Raw genomic sequence first — 25,930 nt, 5'->3', positions numbered from 1 at the left:
ATCCTTTCCTCTGGGAACTGCCCCGTGGGACCCAGGTCCTTGCTCTGCCAAGGGACAGCCCGGCAGAGAGAGCTGCATCTTCCTTCTCCAGGTGGAAAGGGGAGGCAGTCCAGAATGGTGATAAGAAGTATGGGCCTGGGATGCCTCCCAGCTCTGCCGCCAACTGGCTCTGAGACCCGGGGCACATCCCTCCGTCTCCCCAGCCTCAGTTCCTGGCTCTTTGCAAAGGGGGCAGCAGTACCTCCTATGAACGAGGGCACAGTGAGCTCCATCCTGAGTTACCTTCTGGCCATGCCCCACTTACCCTGTGCCTCTCACAGGGGTCTAGAGTGTCAGGCAAACCCTTCCTCTCTCTGGGCCTTAGACGGTGAGGCCCAGAGAGAGGAAGGGTTTGCCTGAGGTCATACAGCAGCTCATTACCTAGGCCAGATCCCCCACACCACCCCAGCCAGAAGCACCAGGAGAGCTGGTAGCGAGAACACTCACCCACTCTGTCCCCTGGCAGGCTCTGCAGGGAGAAGGAGGGCAACCCTGAGTTCTCCCTCTTTTTCAGACCCTGACGTGCCCTGTCCTGTTCTGTCCTCAGGACACCCCTATTGACGTAGGCTTCCAAGCATGGGGGTCACTGGGGGCCATTCTCTCTCAGCGTTCAAGGTGAGGTGGGAGTGGGGATGCCCCCCACTTGGCAGGTCAGGCAGCTGAGCTCAGTTATTCATAAAGAAAATTTAATCGAGCACCTGCTATGTTACTGGAGGTACAGCGTTGAATGGAACCTGCCAGCTCCCTACTTCCTCCCTCCCTCCCTTCCTTATCTCTTCTTTATAGAGGCTTAACTTGTGTCGAGTGAAATGCATCTATTTGAAGCATGTGTGTTAGTGCTGACACATGTGTATGGTCATGTAACCACCACCTGGGTCAAGATGCAGAGCATCTGCAGCCCCCAGAATGTCCCCCTGCCCCCCTAGCAGCCACCTTCCCCATCCCCACCCCAGGCAACTCAGTTTGGTTTTGCCTGTTCTGGAGCATCCTGCAAACGTGACAAGGCAGCGAGGCAGCATGTATACCTCTGCACCTGGCTTCTTCCACTCAGGTGTTGGAGGGTCACCCCTGCCGTTGATTTTCTCTCCTGGTTGCTCTGTGGCTGTGCCCTTCAGTGTGGGGGGGCCCCACAGTTTGCGTGTCCAGTTGCCTGTTGATAGACTTTGGGTGGCTTCCCATGGGGACTGTTGTGAATAAGCCTCTGAATATTGCCCTACCCGACTGTGGTGGGCATCTGCCTTTGCCCCTCTTGAGTGGAACGGTGAGAAGGGGCTCACATTTCAGCCCCAAGTGGTTTTGCTCTTCTGAGGTGGGGGGTGGGGGGCAGTCACCAGGAAAACAAGATACCTCTGATTCTCAGAGCACAGTGAATCTCCAGCATGTGCCCAGTGCAGCCTTCCAGGGCCAAGACACACCTAACGGGCTTTCTTTCTCCCCAGATGAGTGACGTGCTTCTGTACACGTATCCCCAGAAGGATGGCAAGTACCGACTGAAGAACACCTTGGCGGTGGCCAGCATGAAGGTAGATCCCCGGCGGGGAGATCCCAGGGGAGGAGGAGGCACAACCCTGCGTCTGAGCTCCATGCCAGCAGTAGAGAAGAGTCAGGGGCTGTTAGTCACAGCAGGATTCTGTTGTAGGAGTCCAGGGAGAGTGGGGTAAGGGAAGGCTTCCTGGAGGAGGGGAGCCAAGTCCCTTAGAGTAGATGATATTTAGACATATGGGGAAGGGAGAGAGAGTAGGGGCTCCTAGGTAGAAGGAAAATGCATAAGGAAAGGCTTGGAGGGAGGAAATAATCAGGTGTTTAATTTTTTCATTTGTGGTAAAATGTGCATAATATAAATTTACCATTTTAACCATTTATAAGTATATGATTCAGTGGCATCAAGGTCATTCACATGGTGGTACAACCATCACCACCGTTTAGCCCCAGAACTCCTTTCATCTTCAGAAGCTCTGTCTCCATTAAATACTAATTACCCTTCCCCGCTCCCCAGACCCTGGCAGCCACTATGGTACTGTCTCTCTCTCTATTGTAGCCACTCTAGGGACCTCAGATAGGTGGAAACATACGATATTTGTCCTTTGTAACCAGCTTGCTTCACTTGGCATAATGTCCTCTGAGTTCATCCATGTTGTAGCAGGTGTCAGAATTTCCTGCCTTTTTAAGGCTGACTGATATGCCATTGTGGGTGAGACCACACTTTGTACCCATCCACCCATCCATGGACATTTGTGAATACTGCTGCTGTGCACATGGCAGTGAAAAGACCTGTTCACATGGCACATACTCCTTAAATGTGAGAGAAATGCCAGCCTAGCTGGCCAGTCTCATGGGTGAGGTCAGAGAGACAAGATTGGAAGGGGGCTGGGTCAGCTGTGGCCTCGCTCAGTGTAACTGTGTCCCCATTATGGGCAGTTGGGTGCTGATGGGGATTCTTTCTTTGTTTTTTGTTTTGTTTTTGCTTTTGTTTTTTATTTTTTTGATGGGGATTCTTGATGAGCAGAAAGTTTTAGGAAGATAATTCCAGGCCAGCATGGGGATGGGGTCAGAGAGGGGAACACTAAGGTGGGGGAGTCAGGTGCAGGCTTTCACATGGGAGAGTGGAGGGGCAGGAGAGCTATGAGGAGCACTGGGGGGAGGCCTCTCCTGCTCCTGAGGCTTCCAGACCTGGAGAAGGTGGAGGGGAGGCACATGGCTTAGGTCAGTCAGGAGGTGGCTTCCCTTTTTTTTTTTTTTTTTTTTTAATCTTTTTTTTAGGGCATTAGTAGCATTCAGAAGTTCCCAGGATAGGGATCAAATTGGAGCTGCAGCTGCCCGCCCACACCACAGCCACAGCAGTGCCAGATCCAAGACGCATCTGCAACTTACACCACAGCTCGCAGCAATGCTGGATTCTTAACCCACTAAACAAGGGCAGAGATCAAACCCATGTCCTCATGGATACTAGTCAGGTCCATTACCCCTAAGTCACATTGGGAACTCCTGGCTGTCCTTTTTGAACTGAAGCTTCCACTCAGGAGTCTGTTAGGCCATGAGGGAGGGGGCCCCTGAGTGGGTATTTGTCCAGCACAGTGGGCCCTAAGAGAGACCCTCGAAGTCATCCTGGGGATGGTCAGAGACCACAGGGAACGTGCACATATGCGTGCACACACGTACAGACACACACACACAATCGGCCGTGGAAGAAAAGTTTGCCCATTGCAGATGAGGAAATTCAGGCTAAGGGAGGGGCAGTGCCAGATAGGAGAGGAATCTGGTCTGTGAGGGCCCCTCCCCACCCCCACCCTAAGGAGCTGCTGCTGGTTTCCAGGTCAGCCGCCCTGTGATGGAGAAAGTGCCCTATGCCCTGAAGATTGAGACTTCTGAGTCCTGCCTGACTCTGTCTGCAAGGTATGGGGTGGGGGTTGGGGGGCTCTGACTGTGAATGTGAGGAGAGTGGGAGGTAGGAGGGTCTGGGGCAGAAGGGGCAGGAGTTTGAAGGTGAGAAAGTTTGGAATAACAGTTGCTGGATGTGTTGTCATTTTTCCTTTGATGTCCTTTTGAGTCACAGGACTTCTGTTCTTTTTATTATTTCTTGTCCATTTTTGGATCAGGGCCCACTTAGAGAATCTGATAAAGCTATAGCTGCTCTCCACAGAAAAGAAATATGCATACACATAAAATTTCACATAGACTCTCAGGGGTTTCCAGAGCCTGTTGCTTAAACATAACAGATAAACAATATCTCAACATTGTAAAGCCCTACAGATTGTTGGGTCTTTGCAGCAGTAGGAAAAGTAGAGTGTGCAGAGCAGCTTAGCTGATAAAGTGCTCTGCGTTTAGGCTTCCTGGTCTGGAGAATGAAAGAGAGATAGGGTGAGCCTTTTACTTTCCCTGTTTGGAGGTGTGGCGGCTGTTTCCTCCAGGCACTCACACTGCCCGGGACCCCTTCCCGCTGGCTTCTGGCAGAGAAATAGCACACCCGCCTTTCAGGGCAAGACCAGCTTGAGCTCAGTGCCCGTGGGGTGGCGGAGGCTCAGACACAAGGGAGGTGGGGCCTCTGCCAGGGGCCACTCTGGGCACAGCAGGAGCAGAGTTCCCTCCCAGCCATCCTGTGACCGGAGGGCCCGTGTGGGATGGGACGGCCACCTTGCATTCTCTCACAGTTGCACTTGCCCACTGAGCATTTATTAGCTGCTCATGGGGGCCACATTCAGTTTAAACTTTGGCTTGCTCAGGAAGATCCCACATTATGGGTCAGGAGTTATGGTGCAGAATATAGCTGCTGTGATAGCCAATAGTGATGACAAGAGTGACATTCACCTGCCAGGTGTCAGGTGCCTCCTCTACCCTTCATCCTCAGCACTGGAGGTGGGACCTGCAGCTCCTGCCATGTGCTGGGAGATGGGCCTAGAGAGGGGTCCCCCAGCCTTGTGAAGCAGAACTAGGGTTCAGACACATGACTGTGAGACCCAGAGGTCTGCTCCACTGCTCTTTACTGCCTCGGGGGTAGAAGTAGCCTTGGAAATGCTAACCAGTGACCACCCCATCTGGGAGAGTGAGGGAAGGCTGCCTGGAGGAGGTGATAGCTGGATGAGGGTTCCATGGCCTCTCCCCTCCTTATCTCTAGGTAAAATCAGAGGAATGAGGAAGCCCAGGGTATGGTTTCCTTTTGCCCAGTCGTGAAGTGAGGGTAGTGACAGGCCACACCCAGCCCTTCAGATGGGGTGCCCATCTCTCCAAAGCAGGGGGACTGCCCTTTGGCCTGGGGCCTCAAGGAGCCACTGTCAATGACAGGCCAGTCACCTTCCTTCTTCCTAGCTACTTCACGCTGAAGCTTCCAAGGAACCCATACACCTGCTTTTAGGGAATGGCCTCTGGATGCCCACCACTCTGGTCCCAACCTCGTCCCTTCTTTCCATTGAGTCCACGCACTTAGTGCGGGGTGGCAGTGACACCTAGTGTGCCCTGTGAGAATTGCCTCCACACTCAGCCCAGGTGTGGCTCTCACCACTTGGGAAACCCTGCCAGGCACGGGATGAAATGGGAAGTGGGCTTCTTGGATCAGTGAGTTGGAAGTTAGGTGGGGAAATGAAAAGGAAGATGGAAAGACTGGGACAGTGACCTTTGGGAGAATCTGTCCACAACCCCCCATGGTACCCAGCCCTCAGCTCCCCTGCTAGCCTCCTAAAGTGTGGGACCACTGGCTTTTGCATGGTGCTTTGCTGTCGACAGTGATAACCACATGTCCTTTGGTCCCCACAATAGCCCTCAGAGTTAGAGGAGTAGCGTTTGATGCTCCCATGTTACAGGCAAGACCTCAAGGATGACGAATGCAGGGCCGCCTGCTCATAGGCAGAGATGCTGCAGTGCAAGCTGGCAGGTGGCCAGGCTGGCCAATGGGATTTCAGGTGTGGGGGAGGGCAGGTCCCACCAGGACGTGCTCTACCCTGAGAGGGCAGGAGGCAGATCCCCCATGTACCCCTCTGTCACTCCTGCTCTTGCCCACAGCTCCTGTGCAGAAAGGGACGAGTGGCACAGCTGTCTGAGCAGAGCCCTCCCTGAGGACTACAAGGCCCAGGCTCTGGCCGCCTTCCAGCACAGTGTGGAGGTGAGGGGCGATGGAACTGACTGCACAGCCCTGCATCTCCCTGGGGCCCCCTGCATCTCCTTCCTTCAGGGCCCTGGGTCCTCTTCCCATCTGGCTCGGGGCAGTCACTGTGCAGCCCAGAGCCTGGCACCTCTGGCTCTGTTTCTAACCAAGGTTGGGTCCCTGGAGGGTACAGTGGGGCTTGTAGAAAGAGTCCACTCCCCCCACACACACCCCACCACACACACACTCACACTCACACACACCCTGCACAGGAGGGGGCCCCATCCAGCCTGTCTCCTGACCATGCTACTTGCCTGATTCCATTGCTCCAGATACGGGAGAGGCTGGGGGTAAGCCTGGGAGAGAGGCCTCCCACCCTGGTGCCCGTCACACACGTTATGATGTGCATGAACTGCGGCTGTGACTTCTCCCTCACCCTGAGGCGCCACCATTGCCATGCCTGTGGCAAGGTGAGTTGTCTGTCTGGGGCAGGGGTGGGGTGGGGGGTGGTGGCAGGGGGTGGGCACTAAGGGGTGTCCAGCAGCTGCTCCATGTTGAGCTCAGGGTGTGGTGTGTTCATATCAACCCTGAGAAGTTAATTCCCATTTCACTTATGGCCTCAAACCTGGGCTCCAGATGCCAGGCCTATTCCAGTGCACCACTGCACCCTTGAAAAGAAATCAGGGCATACATGGTTGTTGTCTGGGAGAACAAGTATCATGTCATATTTCAGGGCACAGGCTCGTCAGAAAGACAGATATTTACAGCATGGTGACAGTAGTTAGTAACACTGTATTGTCTCTTTGAAAGTTGCTTAGAATAGATCTTAAAACTTCTCATCAAAAGAAAAAAACATCTGTAACTATGTGGTGATGGATGTTGACTAGACTTCTTGTGGGGACTATTTCACTACGCAGTCATCACTCACTATCCATTGGGAGTTGGTCCCAAGAGCTACATGGACACCAAACTCTGCAGATGCTCAAGTCCCTTATATAAAACAGAGTGGTATTTGCATAGAGCATATACATCCTCCTGTATCCTTTAAATCACCTCTAGATGACTTGTAAAACCTAATATAGGAGTTTTCTCTATGGCACAGTGGGTTAAGATTCTGACTGCAGGAGTTCCTGTAATGGCTCAGTGGTAGCAAACCCAACAAGTGTCCATAAGGACAAGGGTTGGATCCCTGGCTTCACTCAGTGGGTTGTGGATCCGGTATTGCTGTGAGTGTGGTGTGGGTCACGGATGCAGCTTGGCTATGACATTGCTGTGGCTATGGTGTTAGGCCGGTGGCTACAGCTCCCATTTGACACTCAGCCTGGGAACCTCCATATGACGCGGGTGTGGCCTGCTCTGGAGGCAAGACCCTCAGATGCATGTCCCCCCACCCCCACCTGCAGATTGTTTGCCGGAACTGTTCGAGGAATAAGTACCCCTTGAAGTACCTCAAGGACCGCATGGCCAAGGTCTGTGATGGCTGTTATGCAGAGCTGAAGAAGAGGGGTGGGGACATCCCAGGCCTGATGAAAGGTATTGGGGACCCCCTCCCTCTTTCCCCACATGTCCTCTTGTCACTGCTTTCCTGGGGAGGCTCAGGACAAAAGCAGCCCTCAAGGAGGAAATAGGGCTTATACCCACACCTGGGACACCATTTGTGGAAAATCCATAAGTGCACCCAGACGAAGGGTTCCATGGGTGCTAAGTTTGGGATCCATGCGTCTTTGTGACTCAGACAGTACGTGCTCCTGTCTGCTCTGCTGTAGTGGCTCTCCTTGCAGGTCTGTGTTCTGTGGGACCTTTTGGGGATAAGGGTTGTGAGCCGCTTGACAGAGCTGCTTGGCTGTAGGCTGAGGGTGAGGGCCCTTGGATAAAGGTGCCTGAGGCAGCTGAGCTGGCCCCTGAGAGCCAGTGCTCAAGGGACAGGCTGCTATGCACAGGGTCAGCTGGAGGGAAAGCAAGTGGATCCTGGGCCTAAAACCAGAGACTCCCCCAGACCCCCAGGGCCACATAGGGCCTTCAGAGAGGACAGCCTGGGGTCATGGAGATGTGGAGAGAAAGGGGTAGCCAGTACTGGGAAGGCCTGCCCCTGCCCCATGCAGAGGGGAGTGCCCATTCTTCTGGTCACACTGAGCCCTTGCAGTGAGGCTGATGCCCATCCCCTGAGGGACAGGAGCTTGGACTTTCAGGGACCCGCCCACATGGATGCTCACCCCCCTTCCTGGGCTTGTCTTGATGCAGAGCGGCCCGTGAGCATGAGCTTCCCGCTGTCCTCCCCCCGCTTCTCGAGCAGCGCCTTCTCATCCGTCTTCCACAGCATCAACCCCTCGGCCTTTAAGAAGCAGAAGAAGGTCTCTTCGGCCCTGACAGAGGTAAGGCCGGTGGGGCTGCCTGCAGGGGCCTTGAAAGGCTCTGGATCCTCCTCAGGAGGGGTCAGCCCACTGGCCTGGATGGACCTGGCTCTTCAGGACAAAGAGGATAGCTAACGGGAGACACTCTGACTCACCACTAACAAAGGCAGCCCTGGAGCAGGGTCCCCTGGGCATGACTGAGAACATGTGGTCATAGGCCATGCTAGAAGATGTCTACCCCATTACCCTCTCACGCCTGCCCATCCCCCGCCCCAGTCCAGGCCTAGTACAGTGTTATTGCACAAGTCTCTCAGGCACCTGGGACCAAGGCATCTGGTCCCCACTCAGCCCTGCCCTACCAGGCCCCTAAGCCGCACCAGCCTCTCACCCTAGGAGTCCTACCCGGGCTCAGGTGGTGAGCACCTTAAAGGCTGTGGGACTCTGCAGGAAACCTCAGAATTAGCTAAACTCAATTCCATTCTGCAAATAGGACCAAATTCTGTGTTCTAATCAGAACCACAAATGTGTGCCCTTGAATATACAAGCTATCAAGAGAAGAGTGATCAGCTGTTTCCAAGTTTTGTCATTAATATTCATTATTGAGTAGTAGGTGGCAAGGGTTTAAAAAAGTGTTAGGGATGAAAATTTTAAATGGGTACAGTTCTATTCATGAACTTAATTCCTTCTGCATATTAGAAATCTTAGATTTTTAAATTAAATTAAAAACACATACATGATAAATTTTTTTTTCAAAACCCAGAATATATAATGAAAAGTGAGATTCTCTCCCTCCTCAGACTCCTTCAGTCCCACCTCCCAAAGAAACTTCCATCAAGTTTCTTATGGACCCTCCCAGGAATTTTTATGCATATACATAATAAAGATAGATGATCCTAGACCCTTTTTTATCTCACACTTTTGGCAGCGTATGGCTGTGTCATCACATATTTAACTCTTCCCTTTCCACAAATTAAGAAAGGATCACCCTCTCACTCGCACAGGGGTGTCTTCATGATCTAAGCTCATAGAACCCAAGTGTTCTCTGGGTACAGCGTTTGAGAACCACTGTTCTTAGCCTTCTGGCATCAGGCCTTTCTGGTCCTCGTGCTGGATGGATCTGTCCCAGCCAGGTGGGCAGTTTTTTCCCAAAGTGACAACCTTTTTATTACTCAGCAGCGACTGCACCTCAGGCTTGGCAGCGGCCCCAGGAGAAATGAGCCCCTTCCTGCCACCGTCTCCCCTTCCGCCAGTGGCTCCGCCTTGGCACTGAGACCTGCTCCCCACAGGGTTCTGTGGCAGTGCTCCCTGGAGCGTCTGTTGGGAGAGGAGGTCACAGGGTCTGTGTCCCTGTATGTGCTGTCCACTCCGCCTGTCTCGCTCTGTGACTTCCCCAGAAGCTCAGGTGGACAGAGAAAGCCCATCTGGTGTGAGGAGTCCTGGGCCCTGGAGGGGCAGATTCCTTTCCTGGTACTTGGCGAAGTACCCAGCTGGGGTTAGCTCCCTCTCCCTCCACTGAAGCCAGCTGCCTTCAGTGTTTGCTGAGAGATCCCAGTTCCTACCCTCCCTTCAGCCAAGTTAGGATTTGACCCTTGGTACCTCCCTCTACTCCTCTGGGCCTCAGTCTCCCCATCTGCACAGTGAAATAGTCAGGTAAAAGTATTTCACATCCTGGCCTTCCTGCTCAAAGAATAAGGTGAATGTATGTTCCTGTAGCGCTTACTGTAAGCAGGTCTTATGTCTTATGTCACTTAATTTAATACTGGTTTTACTAGTAAGGCCACTGAGATGTAGAAGAAGTAGCCTGAGATTACCCGTCTAGCAGCTGGTAAAGCCTTATTGGAACCTGATGCCTTGGGGGTTGGCACTACTTCAAGCCTGTGTTCTTAGCTCACATGTGAAGTCTCTCAGACAGACCACAACCACTGCTGCTGCTGATAAAGAGTTAAACTCTTTAGGCAGAAGATCATAAAACCTTTCAAGTAAACAGAAAGGATCATTTATTAATGTAAGAAAGAGATAAGCCAAAAAGTGTACGAATCACTTTTAGAAGGAAGAAACTTCCCCCGCATATCTGCAGTTTCATAATTTGGGGACTTGGGTATCAGGGAAGGGAACCTGGAATCTGAAACACCACTAGGGAGCAGCATTCCTCCAGCCACTTTTTTTTTTTTTTTTTTTTTTTTAGGGCCACACCCGAGGCATATGGAGGCTCCCAGGCTAGGGGTCTAATCCGAGCTGTAGCCACCAGCCTGCACCACAGCAACACAGGATCTGAGCCTCGTCTGACGTACACCGCAACCCATGGCAATGTGAGATCCTTAACCCACTGAGCAAGGCCAGGGATCAAATCCGCAACCTCATGGTTACTAGTTGGGTTTGTTAACCACTGATCCACAACAGATGTGGATGTGGTTTGGATCCTGCATCGCTGTGGCTATGGCATAGGCCGGCAGCTACAGCTCCCATTTGACCCCTAGCCTGAAAACTTACATGTGCTGAAGGGGTGGCCCTAAAAAGATGAAAAAAAGAACCCAACATGGTATCCATGAGGATGCAGGTTTGATCCCTGGCCTCGCTCAGTGGGTTAAGGATCCAGCATTGCCGCAAGCTTCAGTGTAGGTTGCAGATGTGACTCAGATCTTGTATTGCTGTGGCTGTGGTGTAGGCCAGCAGCTGCAGCTCTGATTTGACCCCTAGCCTGGGAACTTCAATATGCCTCCAGTATAGCTTAAAAAAAAAAATAGAGTTTGGGATTAAAATACACACACTACCTATATAAAATAACAAGCAAGGATATATAGCACAGAGTACTATAGTCAATATCTTCTAATAACCTATAACGGAAGGGACTGGAAAGAAAGCACATATATATGTGTGTGTGTATATATATATATATATATATATATATGCTATACATATAACTGAGTCACTTTGCTGTACACTGGAAACTAGCACAACACTGTAAATCAACTACAATAAAGTTTTTAAAAACATATGATGGGTACACTGAGAGGCTGTAACATATCACTAAGAAGCAAAAGAGAACAAATAAATTAGTAAATATTATTTTTAAAATCCTGTCTTGGAGTTCCTGTCGTGGCTCAATGGAAACAAATCTGGCTAGTATCCATGAGGATGCAGTTCCAACCCCGGCCCCACCCTGGCCCCAGTCAGTGGGTTAAGGATCGGGCATTGCAGTGGCTGTGATGGAGGCCAGCAGCTGCAGCTCTGATTCCAGCCCTAGCCTGGGAACCTCCATATGCCATGAATGCAGCCCTAAAAAGCAAAAAAAAAAAGAAAAAAGAAAAAAATCCTGTATCGCAAACATGGTTCTGTTTTGCCACCTTTGAGGTGCTGGTTGGATCCCCAGACCTCCCCCACCGTGTCAGATTCCAAAGCAGCATCCACACTCTGCCACCTGGGCTTCAGTGTCACTTTGGCTCTGTCTGAACTGGGCCCACACCTGTGCCCTGACCGCTCTGCTTCCCTCTGCCAGGTGGCTGCCTCTGGAGAAGGCTGCACCATCAGTGGCTACCTCAGCCGGTGTAAGAAGGGCAAGAGGCACTGGAAGAAGCTCTGGTTTGTCATCAAGGGCAAAGTGCTCTACACCTACATGGCCAGCGAGGTAGGGTGGGTCCCACCATCTCCCCTTCCCCAACAGGGCCCGCGGGTGAAGCTCATGCCTGAAGATGTCCTGGGTGGGGGGTGCGGCACACCTCACCTGAGGGCCATGGGGGTCCTGCAGCTGCTCCCTTCCCATCTCCATGTCCGTCCCCAGGCCAGTCAGAGCCTGAAGAAGGACGCCATGTGCTGAGCCCCGTGTAGCTACACAGCTCTGTGTTTCAAATCCAGGCATTTTCCATTTCTGGTGGGGAAGAGGTGCACAGCACATTGGCATGTGCACCAGAGTGTCTGGATGTCACAGGGAGAGCATCCAGCTGGTGCTCCATGAAAGAGTGCCTCTTTCTGCTCTTCACTTGTATTGCTGGGGAGAAAATTCAGCAGCTGGGAGGAAGCTGCTGCACTTTCGTCTGTGTGTCTGTGCGTCTGTCAGGAAACTATGTTGCCTTATATTAACTTGTGCTAAATAAGACTTAGGTTTGTATATATCGCAGAACACCTTGCACATGGCGTCAACTAAAATACAGGAGGGGCCCTTGGTCAAGCCCACTTCTGCATAGGCAGGTGTGGGCCTGGCTGTACAGCAGGAGGTGCTCTGGTCCTGGCCCAGGCTGAACCTGTGGCTCATGTGAAAGATTTCCAGGTCCAAGCCCCCTCACCATCTGGTGGTTTCCATAGGCTACAAATGCTTTAAAAACAGGACTTACATGTATTGCACCCAGTTGCACAGGGTTGGTGCTTTACTGCTGTCCATGTGCCCACCAAGATCCACCAGCCCCTCTCCCCTGACACGGATGCTGGCGACTCAGCAGAAGACACATCCCTCTTCATAGGATGAAGTTTCCCTCACAGGGAACCTGCAGCCTTGGTGGCTCAGGAATCCCAAAGGCCAGCAAGGATGCAGACAGGCAGAAGGGACACACCGTGGCCTGGGTGACTCAGGTGCTATGTGGGCCAGGCCCTCCCTGAGGGGGCTTTGACTCACAGGCCCACAGACAGGGTCTCTGCTGAGGAGGGTGTTGATCTTTGGGAACAAACTGAAATGTGCTGTCTTGTGTCTGCAGCCCAGAGTGACATCTCCCTCAGGGGCCATTCCACAGGACGCTCTCAGGGCCTTCTGAGACCCCTAGAGAACCCTAGGGAGGCAGTGGGACTTCCCACAGGAGTGCTTCTGAGTCCCTAAGGTACAGGGCATGTCGGGATCTCCGAGATGTGGAGATGCCCAGGCAGGCCTGGCTGCAGGCCCTTGCTCCTGGTACACCTCACGGAGCTGTCATTGAACAGAGTACACCTTGGGAAGAGATGCTGGCTTAGACAGATGAGCGAAGGCTAGTGATAATTAACCAGCCACTGCAGAGACCACAGAGAATATGGAAAACCCAGTCTCCAAGCCCTGAGCAACCACTGTCATGGAGGTGACAGCATGGGTTGGTTTTAAAAGGTAGATTTGAGTCAGTCCCCATTATGACTCAGTGGGTTAAGAACCCAACATAGAGGATGTGGGTTCAATCCCTGGCCTCACTCAATGCATTAAGGATCCAGCGTTGCTGTGAGCTGTGGTGTAGGTTGCACATGAGGTTCCTATCCTTTGTGGCTGCGGCTGTGCTGTAGGCCAGCAGCTGCAGCTCTGATTTGACCCCTAGCCCAGGAACTTCCACATGCCACAGATGTGGCCATAGAAAGAAAAAGAAAATTTAATAAAAAAAAAAAAGATGGATTTGAATGTGTTTCCAAAACTGTTTCTTCAGAGAGAGGAACATGTATAGCTTCTCAATAAGCCTATACTGTTGATGGGACCAGGTTTTCAAATTCTATTAAAGAAAAAGATTTGATAAAGTTGATAGCCAGTTATCACTGTCTATACTGTTATGAAGCCCCATCATGTGCCCTGAAGTAACCCAAAGCTCATGCAACTATTCAGTACAAGTCCTGGGAGAAAATGAGTATCTGAAATACATAGGAGCCCTTTTAATTTTTTCCAATATTTTGTTATTTAGTTAATATATTGTTTATTATTATAAAAATTTCCATAAAGAAATGTTGAAGAAATTTGAGAGTGAACTGTCTTATAGCCATCAACTAAATAAATTATACAGTGAACATTTGACCATACTTCCTTGATGAAGTGTCTGTTCACCCCTCATCCATCTTACTTTCTGATGCTTTTTCAAGTCAGTTTATATATAACTAAATACACAAATCTCAAGGATACCATTGGTTAAGTTTTGACTAAGGCACGTTCTTATAAATCCCCACCTTGGAGTTCCTGTCATGGCTCAGTGGTTAACGAACCTGAGTAGTATCCATGAGGACACAGGTTCGACCCCTGCCCTTGCTTGTTTGTGTTGGGGCTCTGGCATTGCTGTGGCTGTGGTGTAGGCCAGCGGCTACAGCTCCGATTCAAACCCTAGACTGGGAACTTCCATATGCCGTGGGTGCAGCCCTAAAAAGACAAGAGGAAAAAAAAAAAAAAAACCCACCTCACCCCATCCCCAGAGGCAAAACACTGTATTGATTTTTTTTCCATACTTAGTCTTGTCCCTTTTAGATCTTCATACAAATGGAATCTTATGTGACTTCTCCCACTCAGCATGATGTTTTTGTGATTCATTCATATTGTTGCTGATCATTCCTTTTATGGCTGAGTAATATTCCATTTTGTGAATATATCAGTTTGTTTATCCATTCATCAGAAGAACATTTGAGTTGTTTACAATTTGATCTGATTATGAAAAAAGCCAATTTGAACTTTTGCATACAGATTTTTGTGTGAAAATAGGGTTTTATTTCACTGTGGATTAAATACCTAGCAGTGGACTTTCCATATCACAGAAAGGTCTATCTTTCATTTATAAGAAATTACCAGGAGTTCCCACTGTAATCAGCAGCATCTCTGCATGCAGTGCCAGTGTATGTTCTTATTGCCATTTTGTTAATTGTTTTGGATTCATTTTTGTTGGTCTTTTTTCTTCCCTTCTCGTGTTCTCTTCTCTTAAGGTTTGATGATTCTTTGGTGTTGTGTTTGAATTGCTTTTTCTTATTTGTGTGTGTCTCTATTGTAGATTTTTGGTTTGCAGTTACCATGAAGTTTTGATATAGGAGTTTATATATATCAAGGCTATTTTGTTCGTCTCTCTCTCTCTCTCTCTTTTTTTTAGGGCTTCACCTCAGCATATGGAGGTTCCCAGGCTAGGGATGGAATTGGAGCTACAACTGCCAGCCATAGCCACAGCAATGCAGGATCCAAGCCACACCTGTGACCTACACCACAGCTCACAGCAATGCCGGATCCTCAATCCACTGAGCAAGGCCAGGGATCGAATCTTCATCCTCATGGATGCTAGTTGGATTCATTTCTGCTGCACCACAACAGGAACTCCTACATGTATGCCTTTACCGGTGAGCCTTGTCTTTTGTAATATTTTTGTTTCTTATTGTGGCATTTTCTTTTATGCCTAGAAAAGTTCCTTTAGTATTTGTTGTAAAGCTGGTTTAGTGGTGCTGAATTCTCTTAGCTTTTGCTTGTCTGTAAAGCTTTTGATTTCTCCTTCAAATCTGAATGAGAGCCTTGCTGGGTAGAGTAATCTTAGTTGGAGGTTTTTTCCTTTCATCATGTTAAGTATATCATGCCACTGCCTTCTGGCCTGCAGAGTTTATGCTGAAAAATCTGCTGATAACCTTATCAGGGTTCCCTTGTATGTTGTTTCATTTCCTTAGCTGCTTTCAGTACTTTGTCTTTAATTTTGGTCAGTTTGATTAATATGTGTCTTGGGGTGTTCCTCCTTGGGTTTATTTATATGGTACTCATTGTGCTTCCTGGATTTGAGTGAGTGATTCCTCTCCCATGTTAGGTAAGTTTTTGGCTATTATCTCTTCAAATATTTTCTCTGACTTTCTCTGTATCTTCTCCTTCTGGCACCCCTATAATATAGATATTGGTGCGTTTAACGTTGTCCCAGAGTTCTCTTAGACTGTCTTCATTTCTTTTCCATCATTTTTCTTTTTTCTGTTCCACATCAGTGATTTCCACCAGTCTGTCTTCTACCTCACTTACTTGTTCTTCTGCCTCCTATATTCTGTTATTGGTTCCTTCTAGTGAATTTTTATTTCCATTATTGTATTTTGTATCTCTGCTTGCTTAATCTTTAAATATTCTTATTTTCTTGTTCAGTGTTTCTTATAATTTGTCAAATCTTTGCCTTGAGGTTATTTCCAATATCTTGAGTCATCTTTCATACCATTAGTCTAAAGTCTTTTTCATGGAGGTTGGTAATCTCCTAATCACTTATCTGTTTTTCTGGGATTTTCTTCTTGTTCCTTTATCTGAGTCATTATTCTCTGCCTTTTCATTTTATATAGATTTTTTAGTGTGGTCTCCTTTTTGCAGACAAGGTGGCGCCCCTGTGATATAGTTACTTTCCAGTCTGCAGGCCACCCACCTGGTGGGTATGGGGTTGCTTATATTGTGTAATTGCCCCTCATACCATTTTGATATGACCTCCTCTTTGATTTTGGAGTAGGAAATCTTTTTTGGTAGTTTACAGTCTATTTAGTTGAAGGTTGTTCAGCAGTTGGTTGTAATTTTGTTGTTTTCATGAGAGATGGTGAGTGCCAGTCCTTATTCTCCACCATCTTAATCCTGTCTCCTCGAGTACTTTTTACTTTGGATACCAGTCTTTTATCAGATAAATGTTTTAAGAACATCTTTTTCTCAGTCTGTGGCTTCCCTGTTCATATTTTTAATGAATGAATGAATCTGTTGATGGACAGAAGCTTTCAACTTTAATGAAGTCAATTTATCAATGTTTTCTTTTTTGGCTATTGCTTTCACATCCTAAGAAACTTTTGTCTAATGTAAGTCCCCTTGTATTTTCTCCTGGGAACTATACTGTTTTAGCTTTTACATTTAGATCTATCTAAATTAATTTTTGTGTATTGCATGAGATAGGAATCAAGGCTCATTTTTTCCATGTATATATCCTGTTGCTCCAGCAACATTTGGTGGGGGTTTTTTGTGGGGGGAGGTTTTCTAGTTTTTTTATACTGTTTTTTTTATTACTCAGTGAATTTATTACATTTATAGTTGTACAATGATTATCACAATCCAATTTTATATCATTTCCATCCCATACCCCAGTACATCCCCCCAACCCCCAAACTGTCTCCTTTGGAAACCATAAGTTTTTCAAAGTCTGTGAGTCAGTTCCTGTTCTGCAAAGAAGTTCATTGTTTCCTTTATTCAGATTCCACATGTCAGTGGAAGCATTTGATGTTGGTGTCTCATTGTCTGACTGACTTCACTTAGCATGATAATTTCTAGGTCCATCCATATTGCTAAAAATGCCAGTATTTTGTATTTTGTTCCTTTTAATGACTGAGTAATATTCCATTGTGTATATGCACCACATTTTCTTTTTTTTTTTTTTTTGTCTTTCTGCCGTTCCTTGGGCCGCTCCCAGCATATGGAGGTTCCCAGGCTAGGTGTCTAATCAGAGCTGTAGCCACTGGCCTACACCAGAGCCACAGCAACACGGGATCCAAGCTGTGTCTGCAACCTACACCACAGCTCACAGCAACGCCGGATCCTTAACCCACTGAGCAAGGCCAGGGATCAAACCCACAACCTCATGGTTCCTAGTTGGATTTGCCAACCACTGAGCCACAATGGGAACTCCTGTACCACATCTTCTTGATCCACTCCACTGTTGATGGACATTTAGGTTGTTTTTGTGTCTTGGCTATTGAAAATAGTGCTGCAATGAATATTGGAGGACATGTATCTTTTCAAGTCATGGTTTTCTCTGCATAGATGCCCAGGAGTGGCATTGCTGGATCAAACAGTAGTTCTATTTTGAGTTTTCTGAGGCATCTCCATACTGTTTTCCACAGTGGTTGCACCAATTTACAGTCCCACTAACAGTGTGATAGTTATTGGGACTAACTATTTTCCTTCACACTCTCGCCAGCACTTATTGTTTGTAGACTTTTTGATGATGGCCAATCTGGCTGGTGTAAGGTGGTACCTCATAGTAGTTTTGACTTGTATTTCTCTAATAATGAGTGGTGTTGAACATCTTTTCATGTGTCTTTTTTTGGCCATCCATATGTCTTCTTTGGAGAATCATCTGTTTAGATCTTCTGCCCATTTTTTGATGGGGTTGTTTGGGTTTTTTTTTTGTATTGAGCATAGGAGGTGTTTATAAATTTTGGAGATTAATCCCTTATAAGGTGATTCACTTCCAAAGATTTTATCCAATTCTGTGGGTTGTCTTTTCATTTTGTTTAGGGTTTCCTTTGCTGTGCAGAAACTTTTAAGTTTGATTAGGTCCCATATGTTTATTTTTTTTTAACTGTCATTACTCTAAGAGGTGGATCTGAGAAGATGTTGTCATTTATGTCACAGAGTGTTTGGCCTATGTTTTCCTCTAAGAGTTTGATGGTGTCTGGTCTTCTATCTAGGTCTTTAATCCATTTGGAGTTTATTTTTGTGTATGGTGTTAGAGAGTGTTCTAATTTCATTCTTTTACATGCAGCTGTCTCGTTTTCCTGGCACAGGCTGTCTTTTCTCCATTGGATATTCTTGCCTCCTTTGCCATAGATTAGTTGGCTATACATGTGTGGGTTTAATTCTGGGCTTTCTATCCTGTTCCACTGATCTGTATTTCTGTCTTTGTGCCAGTACCATACAGTTTTGATGACTGTTGCTTTGTAGCATAGTCTGAAGTCCGGGAGCCTGATTCCTCCAGCTCCATTTTTCTTTTTCAGGATGTCTTTGGCTATTCTGTCTTTTGTGCTTCCAAACAAACTTTAAAATATTTTGTTTTGAGTTCTGTGAAAAATGTCCTTGGTAATTTGATAGGGATTGCATTGAATCTGTAGATTGCCTTAGGTAGTATAGTCATTTTGATAATCTTAACTCTTCCAATGCAAGAGCATGGTATGTCTTTCCATCTATTTGTGTCATCTTTGATTTCTTTCATCAGTGTCTTGCAGTTTTCAGAATACAGGTCTTTTGTCTCTTTGGGTAGGTTTACTCCTAGATATTTTATTCTTTTGGATGCGATGGTAAACGGGATTGCTTCCCTAATTTCTCTTTCTGATCTTTCCTTGTTAGTATACAGAAATGCTGTCGATTTCTGTGAATGAATTTTGTATCCTGTGACTTTGCCAAATTCGTGGATGAGCTCTAACAGTTTTCTGGTAGAGTCTTTAGGATTCTCTAGGTATAGTATCATGTCATCTGCACATAGTGATAGTTTTACTTCTTCCTTTCCAATTTGGATTCCTTTTATCTCTTTTACTTCTCTGATTGCTATGACTAGGACTTCCAAAACTATGTTGAAGAGTAGTGGCGAGAACGGACATCCTTGTCTTGTTGCTGATCTCAGCAGGAATTCTTTCATCTTTTCACCATGGAGAATGATGTTCGCTGTGGGTTTGTCATATATGGCCTTTGTGATGTTGAGGTAGTTTCCCTCTATGCCCACTTTCTGAAGGGTTTTTATCAGAAATGGGTATTGGATTTTGTCAAAAGCTTTTTCTGCATCTATAGAGAGGATCATACGGTTTTTATTCTTCCATTTGTTAATGTGGTTTATCACACTGATGGATTTTCAGATATTGAAGAACCCTTGCATCCCTGGGATAAATCCCACTTGATCATGACGTACAATCCTTTTAATGTATTGTGGGATGCGGTTTGCTAGTATTTAGTTGAGGATTTTTGCATCTATCTTCATCAGTGAAATTGGCCTGTAGTTTTCTTTTTTGGTGGTGTCTTTCTCTGTCTGGTTTTGGCACCAGGGTGATTGTGGCCTCATAAAATGAATTTGGGAGTATCCCTTCCTCTGTAATTTTTTGAAATAGTTTCAGAAGGATAGGTATTAACTCTTCTCTAAAGGTTTGATAGAATTCGCCTGTGACGTCATCTGGTCCTGGACTTTTGTTTGTTGGAAGTTTTTAAATCACAGTTTCAATTTCATTTCTTGTGATTGTCGATTCATCTTTTCTATTTCATCTTGGTTTTGTCTTGGAAGATTGTATTTTTCTAAGAATTTGTCCATTTCTTCTAAGTTTCCCATTTTATTGGCGTATAGTTGCATACAGTAGTCTCTTAGGATCCTTTGTATTTCTGTGATGTCCATTGTTACTTCTCCTTTTTCATTTTTAATTTTATTGATTTGAGTCTTCTCTTTTTTTCTTGATAATCCATGAGTTAAACTTTTAGTAAAAAATTCAGAGTTCCCATTGTGGCTCAGGGGTTAACAAACCCGACTAGGATCTATGAGGATGTGGGTTCGATCCCTGGCCTCAGTTGGTTAAGGATGTGATGTTGCCGTGAGCCGTGGTACAGGTCACAGACGTGGCTCAGATCCCGCGTCGCTTTGGCCGTGGCATAGGATGGCAGCTGTAGCTCCTATTGGCCTCCTAGCCTGGGAATTTCATATGCTGTGAGTGCAGCCCTAAAAAGAAAAGAAATTGTTTCATTTATCTTTTTGTATAGGTCAAAAAAATTTTTAATAGATTTCTCTTACCTTTTAAGTTGTAACTCTAACATCTTTGCTCTTGTTCTTTGTTACACTCTAATATAAAATGACCTGTAATGTTATGACATTTTGTATTTGTATTTTTGTATTTTTCAGATTGTATTTTTCTAAGAATTTGTCCATTTCTTCTAGGTTTCCCATTTTATTGGCGTATAGTTGCATACAGTAGTCTCTTAGGATCCTTTGTATTTCTGTGATGTCCATTGTTACTTCTCCTTTTTCATTTCTAATTTTATTGATTTGAGTCCTCTCTCTTTTTTGCTTCATAAGTCTGGCTAAGAGTTTATCAATTTTGTTGATCTTTTCAAAGAACCAGCTTTTCGTTTCATTTATCTTTTCTATGGTTTTCTTTGTTTCTATTTCATTGATTTCTGCTCTGATCTTTATGATTTCTTTCCTTCTACTAACTTTAGGTCTTGTCTGTTCTTCTCTCTCTAGCTGCTTTAGATGTAAAGTTAGCTTGTTTATTTGAGCTTTTTATTGTTTCCTGAGGTGGACTTGTATTGCTATAAACTTTCCTCTTAGAACTGCTTTTGATGCATCCCATAGGTTTTGGAGTGTTGTATCTTTGTTGTCATTTGCTTCTACGTATTTTTTAATTTCCTTTGATTTCTTCAGTGATCCATCGGTTGTTTAGTAGCATGTTGTTTAGTTTCCACATGTTTGTGTTTCTTTGCAGTTTTTTGGTTGTTGTTGATTTTCGGTCATATAGCATTTTGGTCGGAAAAGATGGTTGATATCATTTCAATTTTTTAAAAGTTACCAAGGCTTTATTTGTAGCCCAGGATGTGGTCAGTCTTAGAGAATGTTCCATATGCACTTGAGAAGAATGTGTATTCTGTTGCTTTTGGACAGAATGTCCTATAAATATCTATTAAGTCCATATGGTTTAATGTATCATTCAGGGCCTGTGTTTCCTTATTGATTTTCTCTCTGGTTGGTCTGTCCATTGCTGTAAGCGGGGGTTAAAGTCCCCCACTATTATTGTGTTATTGTTGATTTCTCCTTTTAAGGTTGTCAGCAGTTGCCTTATATATTGTGGTGAACCTATGTTGGGTGTGTAGATATTTAAAATTGTTCTATCTTCTTCTTGGATTGATCCTTTGATCATTAGGTAGTGACCTTCCTTGTCCCTTAAAATATTCTTCATTTTAAAGTCTATTTTGTCTCATATGAGTATTGCTACTCCAGATTTCTTTTGATTCCTGTTTGCATGGCATATTTTCTTCCATCCTCTCACTTTCAATTTGTATGTGTCCCTAGAAGTGAAGTGGGTCTCTTGAAGACAGCATATATATGGGTCTTGTTTTTGTATCCATTCAGCCAGTCTATGACTTTGGTTGGAGCGTTGAGTCCATTTACATTAAAAGTAATTAGTGATATGTATATTCTTCTTGCCATTTTATTAATTGCTTTGGATTTGGTTTTGTTGCTCTTTTTTCTTCCCTTCTTCACTTGTTCTCTCTTCTTATGGTTTGATGACTATCTTTAGTGTTGTATTTGAGTTGCTTTTTCGTATTTGTTTGTGTGTCAATTGTGGATTTTTGGTTCGCAGTTACCCTGAAATTTTGATATAGGAGTCTATATATACACGAGATTGTTTTAAGTTGTTGGTCTCTTAATTGCAAGTGCATCTCCAGTGTCCTGCATTTGTACCCTCCTCTCCTCATGATTTCTGATTTTGGTGGCATAATTGTGCATGGATGATTTTGTATCTTTACTGTATATATACCTTTACTGGTAAGCCATGCCATTTGTGGTATTTTTGTTTCTGGTTGCGGCCTTTTCTTTTCTGCCTAGAGAAGTTCCTTTAATATTCGTTGTAAACCTGGTTTAGTGGTGCTGAATTCTCTTAGCTTTTGCTTATTTGTGAAAATTTTGACTTCTCCTTCAAATCTGAATGAGAGCCTTGCTGGGTGGAGTAATCTTGGTTGGAGGTTTTTTCGTTTCATCACCTTAAGTGTATCATGCCAGTCCCTTTTGGGCTGCAGAGTTTCTGCTGAAATATCTGCCAATAACCTTATTGGGGTTCCCTTGTATGTTATTTGTTTCTTTTCCCCAGATGCTTCCAGTATTTTCTCTTTGTCTTTATTTTTGGTCAGTTTGATTAATATGTGTCTCAGGGTGTTCCTCTTTGGGTTTATTTTATATGGTACTCGTTGTGCTTCCTGGATTTGATTGAGTGATTCCTTTCCCATGTTAGGGACGTTTTCAGCTATTAACTCTTGGAATATTTTTTTCTGTCCCCTTCTCTCTCTCTTTTCCTGCTGGCATCCCCATAATATGGATGTTGGTGTGTTTAACGTTGTCCCAGAGTTCTCTGAGACTCTCTCTCTTCATTCGTTTGCAATCTTTTTTCTCTTTTCTGTTCCGCATCCGTGATTTCCACTAATCTGTTCTCTATCTCGCTTATTTGTTCTTCTGCCTCCTGTATTCTGATAGCTGCTTATAATGAATTTTTTGTTTCAGTTATTGTATATTGCATCTCTTCTTGATTAAGTTTTATATTTTGTATCTCTTTGCTCAGTGTTTCCTGTAGGTTATCCATCTTTGCCTCCAGTTTAATTCCTATGTCTTGCATCATCTTCAGCATCAACAGTCTAAATTCTTTTTCCTGGAGGCTGAGAATCTCCTCATCACTTAGCTGATTTTCTAGGGTTTTTCTTTCTCCCTCATCTGAGTTATAGTTCTCTGTCTTCTTGTTTTTATGGGTTTTTGGTGTGGTGACCTTTTTACAGATAATAGAGTTGTAGCCTCTCTTACTTCTTGTGTCTGCCTTCCTTGTGGCTGAAGTTGGTATGGGGGCTTGCTGTAGGCTTCCTGATGGGAGGGACTGATGCCTGCCTACTGGTAGGTGGAGCTGATTCCTATCTCTCTGGTGAGTGGGGCTTTGTCTCTGGGTGAGATTAGAGATGGCTGTGTGTCTGGGGGGGTCTTTAGGCAGCCTGTTCACTGATGGGTGGGCCTGTGATCCTACCTGGATTGTTGTTTGGCCTGGGGCTTCTCAGCATTGATGGCTAGGGCCACATTTTCCCAAAATGGCCACCTCCAGAGTAAGGCACGCTAATGAATATTCCCAAGAGCTTTGCTTCCAATGTCCTTTCCCCACAACAAGCCACATTCACCCCTGTTTTCCCAGGAGGTCCTCCAAGAACTGCAGTCAGGTTTGACCCAGATTCCTATGGAGACTTTGCTTTGCCCTGGGATCCAGTGCACATGAAAGTCTGTGTGTGCCTTTCAAGAATGGGTTCTCCATTTCCCCCAGTTCCATGGAGCTCCTATGCACAAGCCCCACTGGCCTTCAATGCCAGACGCTCTGGGAGCTCTTTCTCCCAGTGTCAGATCCTCACTTGTAGGGGTTTGATGTGGGGCTCAGAATTCTCACTCCTGTAGGTGAGTCTCTGTGAACCAGTTGACTTTCCAGTCTTTGTGGCTTCCCACCCAGTAGGTATGAGGTTGCTTATATCACATAGTTGCCCCCCTACCTCTTGATGTGGCCTCCTGTTTGTCTTCTGGAGTAGGATATCTTTTTGGAAGTTTCCAGTCCATTTGGTTGAAGGTTGCTCAGCATTCTGGTTGTAAATTTTGTTGTTTTTAGGAGAGAAGTTGAGCTCCTGTCCTTCTATTACACCATCTTAATCCCGTCTCACTGTTTTCACTTTTGCCAACTTCTTTAATTTGCGAGCTGTGTTCATTTTCTGCTGTTGCTGGAAAAATGTAAAGAACTGTGAGGGTTTAAATCTGTATAGCAGCCTTGGCTGCAGCACCGACCCCAAATGATGGTGTTTTTTTTTAAGGGCTGCACCCGTGGCATATGGATGTTCCCAGGCTAGGGTTCAAATCGGAGCTGTAGCCATTGACCTACATCACAGCTTATGGCAATTTAGGATCCTTAACCCACTAAGCAAGGCCAGGGATTGAACCTGCATCCTCATGGATACTAGTCAGATTCGTTTCTGCTGAGCCATGACAGGAACTCCCTGGATGCAATTTGAATGAAATCCATTTAGTTTCTGGTTGTTTGCTGCTGGTAAATAAATATATATAAATTAAAAAAAAAACTATTGAGGAAGTTCCCTTTTTGGCTCAGCAGGTTAAGAATGCAGCATAGTGTCTGTGAGGATGTGGGTTTGATCCCTGGCCTCACCTAATGGGGTTAAGTATCCAGCATTGCTGCAGGCTGTGATGTAGGTCACAGATGCAGCTTGGATCTAGTATTGCTGTGACGGTGGCATAGGTCAGCAGCTGTATCTGTGATTTGACCCCTAGCCCAGGAACTTTCATTTGCCACAGGTGCAGCTATGAAATTAAGCAGACAAAACAAACAAACAAACAAAAAAAAACAATTGAGGGAGTTCCCTTGTGGTTCAGTGAGTTAAGGATCCAGCATTATTACTACAGTGGCTTGGGTCACTGCTTGATGTGGTTTCAATTCCTGGCCCAAGAACTTCCGCATGCCATGAGTGTAGCCAAAAATTAAAAATAAAATGAAAATTTAATAAATTTTAAAATTCCTTTGGAGTTCCCATGTGGCTCAGTGGTTAACGAATCCGACTAGGAACCACGAGGTTGCCGGTTCGATCCCTGGCCTCACTCAGTGGGTTAAGGATCCGGCATTGCCATGAGCTGTGGTGTAGGTCGCAGACGCGGCTCGGATCCCACATTGCTGTGGCTCTGGCACAGGCCGTTGGCTACAGCTCTGATTAGACCTCTAGCCTGGGAACCTCCACATGCCACAGGCGCAGCCCTAGAAAAGACAAAAAGACCAAAAAATAATAATGAATTTCTTGCCTTAATGCAGTGGCTGACTTATTATTAAATGTGGAATTTAATGGATAAGGGTGAGCACCCTCTTGCTTTATTTCAGTCTTAGGGGAAACAGATTCAGTATCTTGCTATTAAGTATGATTTAATGGTAGGGACTTCATTGATGCCCTCTTCCAGGTTAAGGAAGCTCCTTTCTATCCCTTGTTTTCTGAGTTATTATTATGAATGGATGTTGAATTTTGTCAAATTCTCTTTCTGATTTAGCAGTCTTTGAAAATTGATTCTCTTTTATACACAAACTCTACTTCCCTTTCTCCTCCTCCCACAATCATACTAATATGCTTACTAACTCTGTTTAGGTGTGATTTTTTTTCTTTTTTCTTTTTTTTTTCTTTTTTCTTTTGTCATTTTAGGGCTGCACCTGCAACGTATGGAGGTTCACAGGCTAGGGGTAGAATTGGAGCTGTCCACCAGCCCACACCACAGCTCACGGCAATGCCAGATCCTTAAGCCACTGAGCAAGGCCAGGGATTGAACCTGTGTCCTTATGGATGCTAGTCGGATTCATTTCCACTGAGCCAGGACAGGAACTCTCAATTTTTTTAAGGGCCACACCCGTAGCACATGGAAGTTCCCGTGCCAGGGGTCAAGTCGGAGCTGCAGCTGCTGGCCTACACCACAGCCACAGCAATGTGGGATCCATGCCATATCTGCAACCTACACCACAGCTCATGGCAACACTGGATCCTTAACCCATTGAACAAGGCCAGGGATTGAACTCACGTCCTCATGAATACTAGTCAGGTTTGTTACCACTGAGCCACAGTGGCAACTCCCTATGTGTGATTTCATAAAGTTATATTTTTTATGAATTTGCATTTAAGTAAATATGTGAATAAAAATTTCTATATCTTAAAAAATAAATTCTGTGTCTTTTTTTGGCCACACCCAAAGCGTGTGGGAGTTCCCTGGGCCATGGATCGAACCCGAGCCATAGCAACAACTCAAGCTGCTATAGTGATAATGCCGGA

General features: G+C 45.8%; 1 protein-coding gene across 1 annotated transcript in view; it reads left to right on the top strand.

The window, feature by feature from the left end:
• Nucleotides 1-25,930, top strand: part of FGD5 (FYVE, RhoGEF and PH domain containing 5) — a 129,827-nt gene that overhangs the window by 100,638 nt on the left and 3,259 nt on the right. Inside the window, exons 13-19 of the mRNA XM_005669809.3 lie at nt 1,479-1,562; nt 3,353-3,432; nt 5,533-5,632; nt 5,947-6,084; nt 7,018-7,147; nt 7,856-7,986; nt 11,462-11,590. Coding sequence (XP_005669866.2) covers nt 1,479-1,562; nt 3,353-3,432; nt 5,533-5,632; nt 5,947-6,084; nt 7,018-7,147; nt 7,856-7,986; nt 11,462-11,590 — 792 coding nt within the window. The remainder of the gene's footprint in view (nt 1-1,478; nt 1,563-3,352; nt 3,433-5,532; nt 5,633-5,946; nt 6,085-7,017; nt 7,148-7,855; nt 7,987-11,461; nt 11,591-25,930) is intronic.

Source organism: Sus scrofa, chromosome 13 (assembly GCF_000003025.6).
Source record: "Sus scrofa isolate TJ Tabasco breed Duroc chromosome 13, Sscrofa11.1, whole genome shotgun sequence".
Classification (NCBI taxonomy): domain Eukaryota; kingdom Metazoa; phylum Chordata; class Mammalia; order Artiodactyla; family Suidae; genus Sus; species Sus scrofa.
This window is presented reverse-complemented; position numbering and strand designations above follow the sequence as displayed.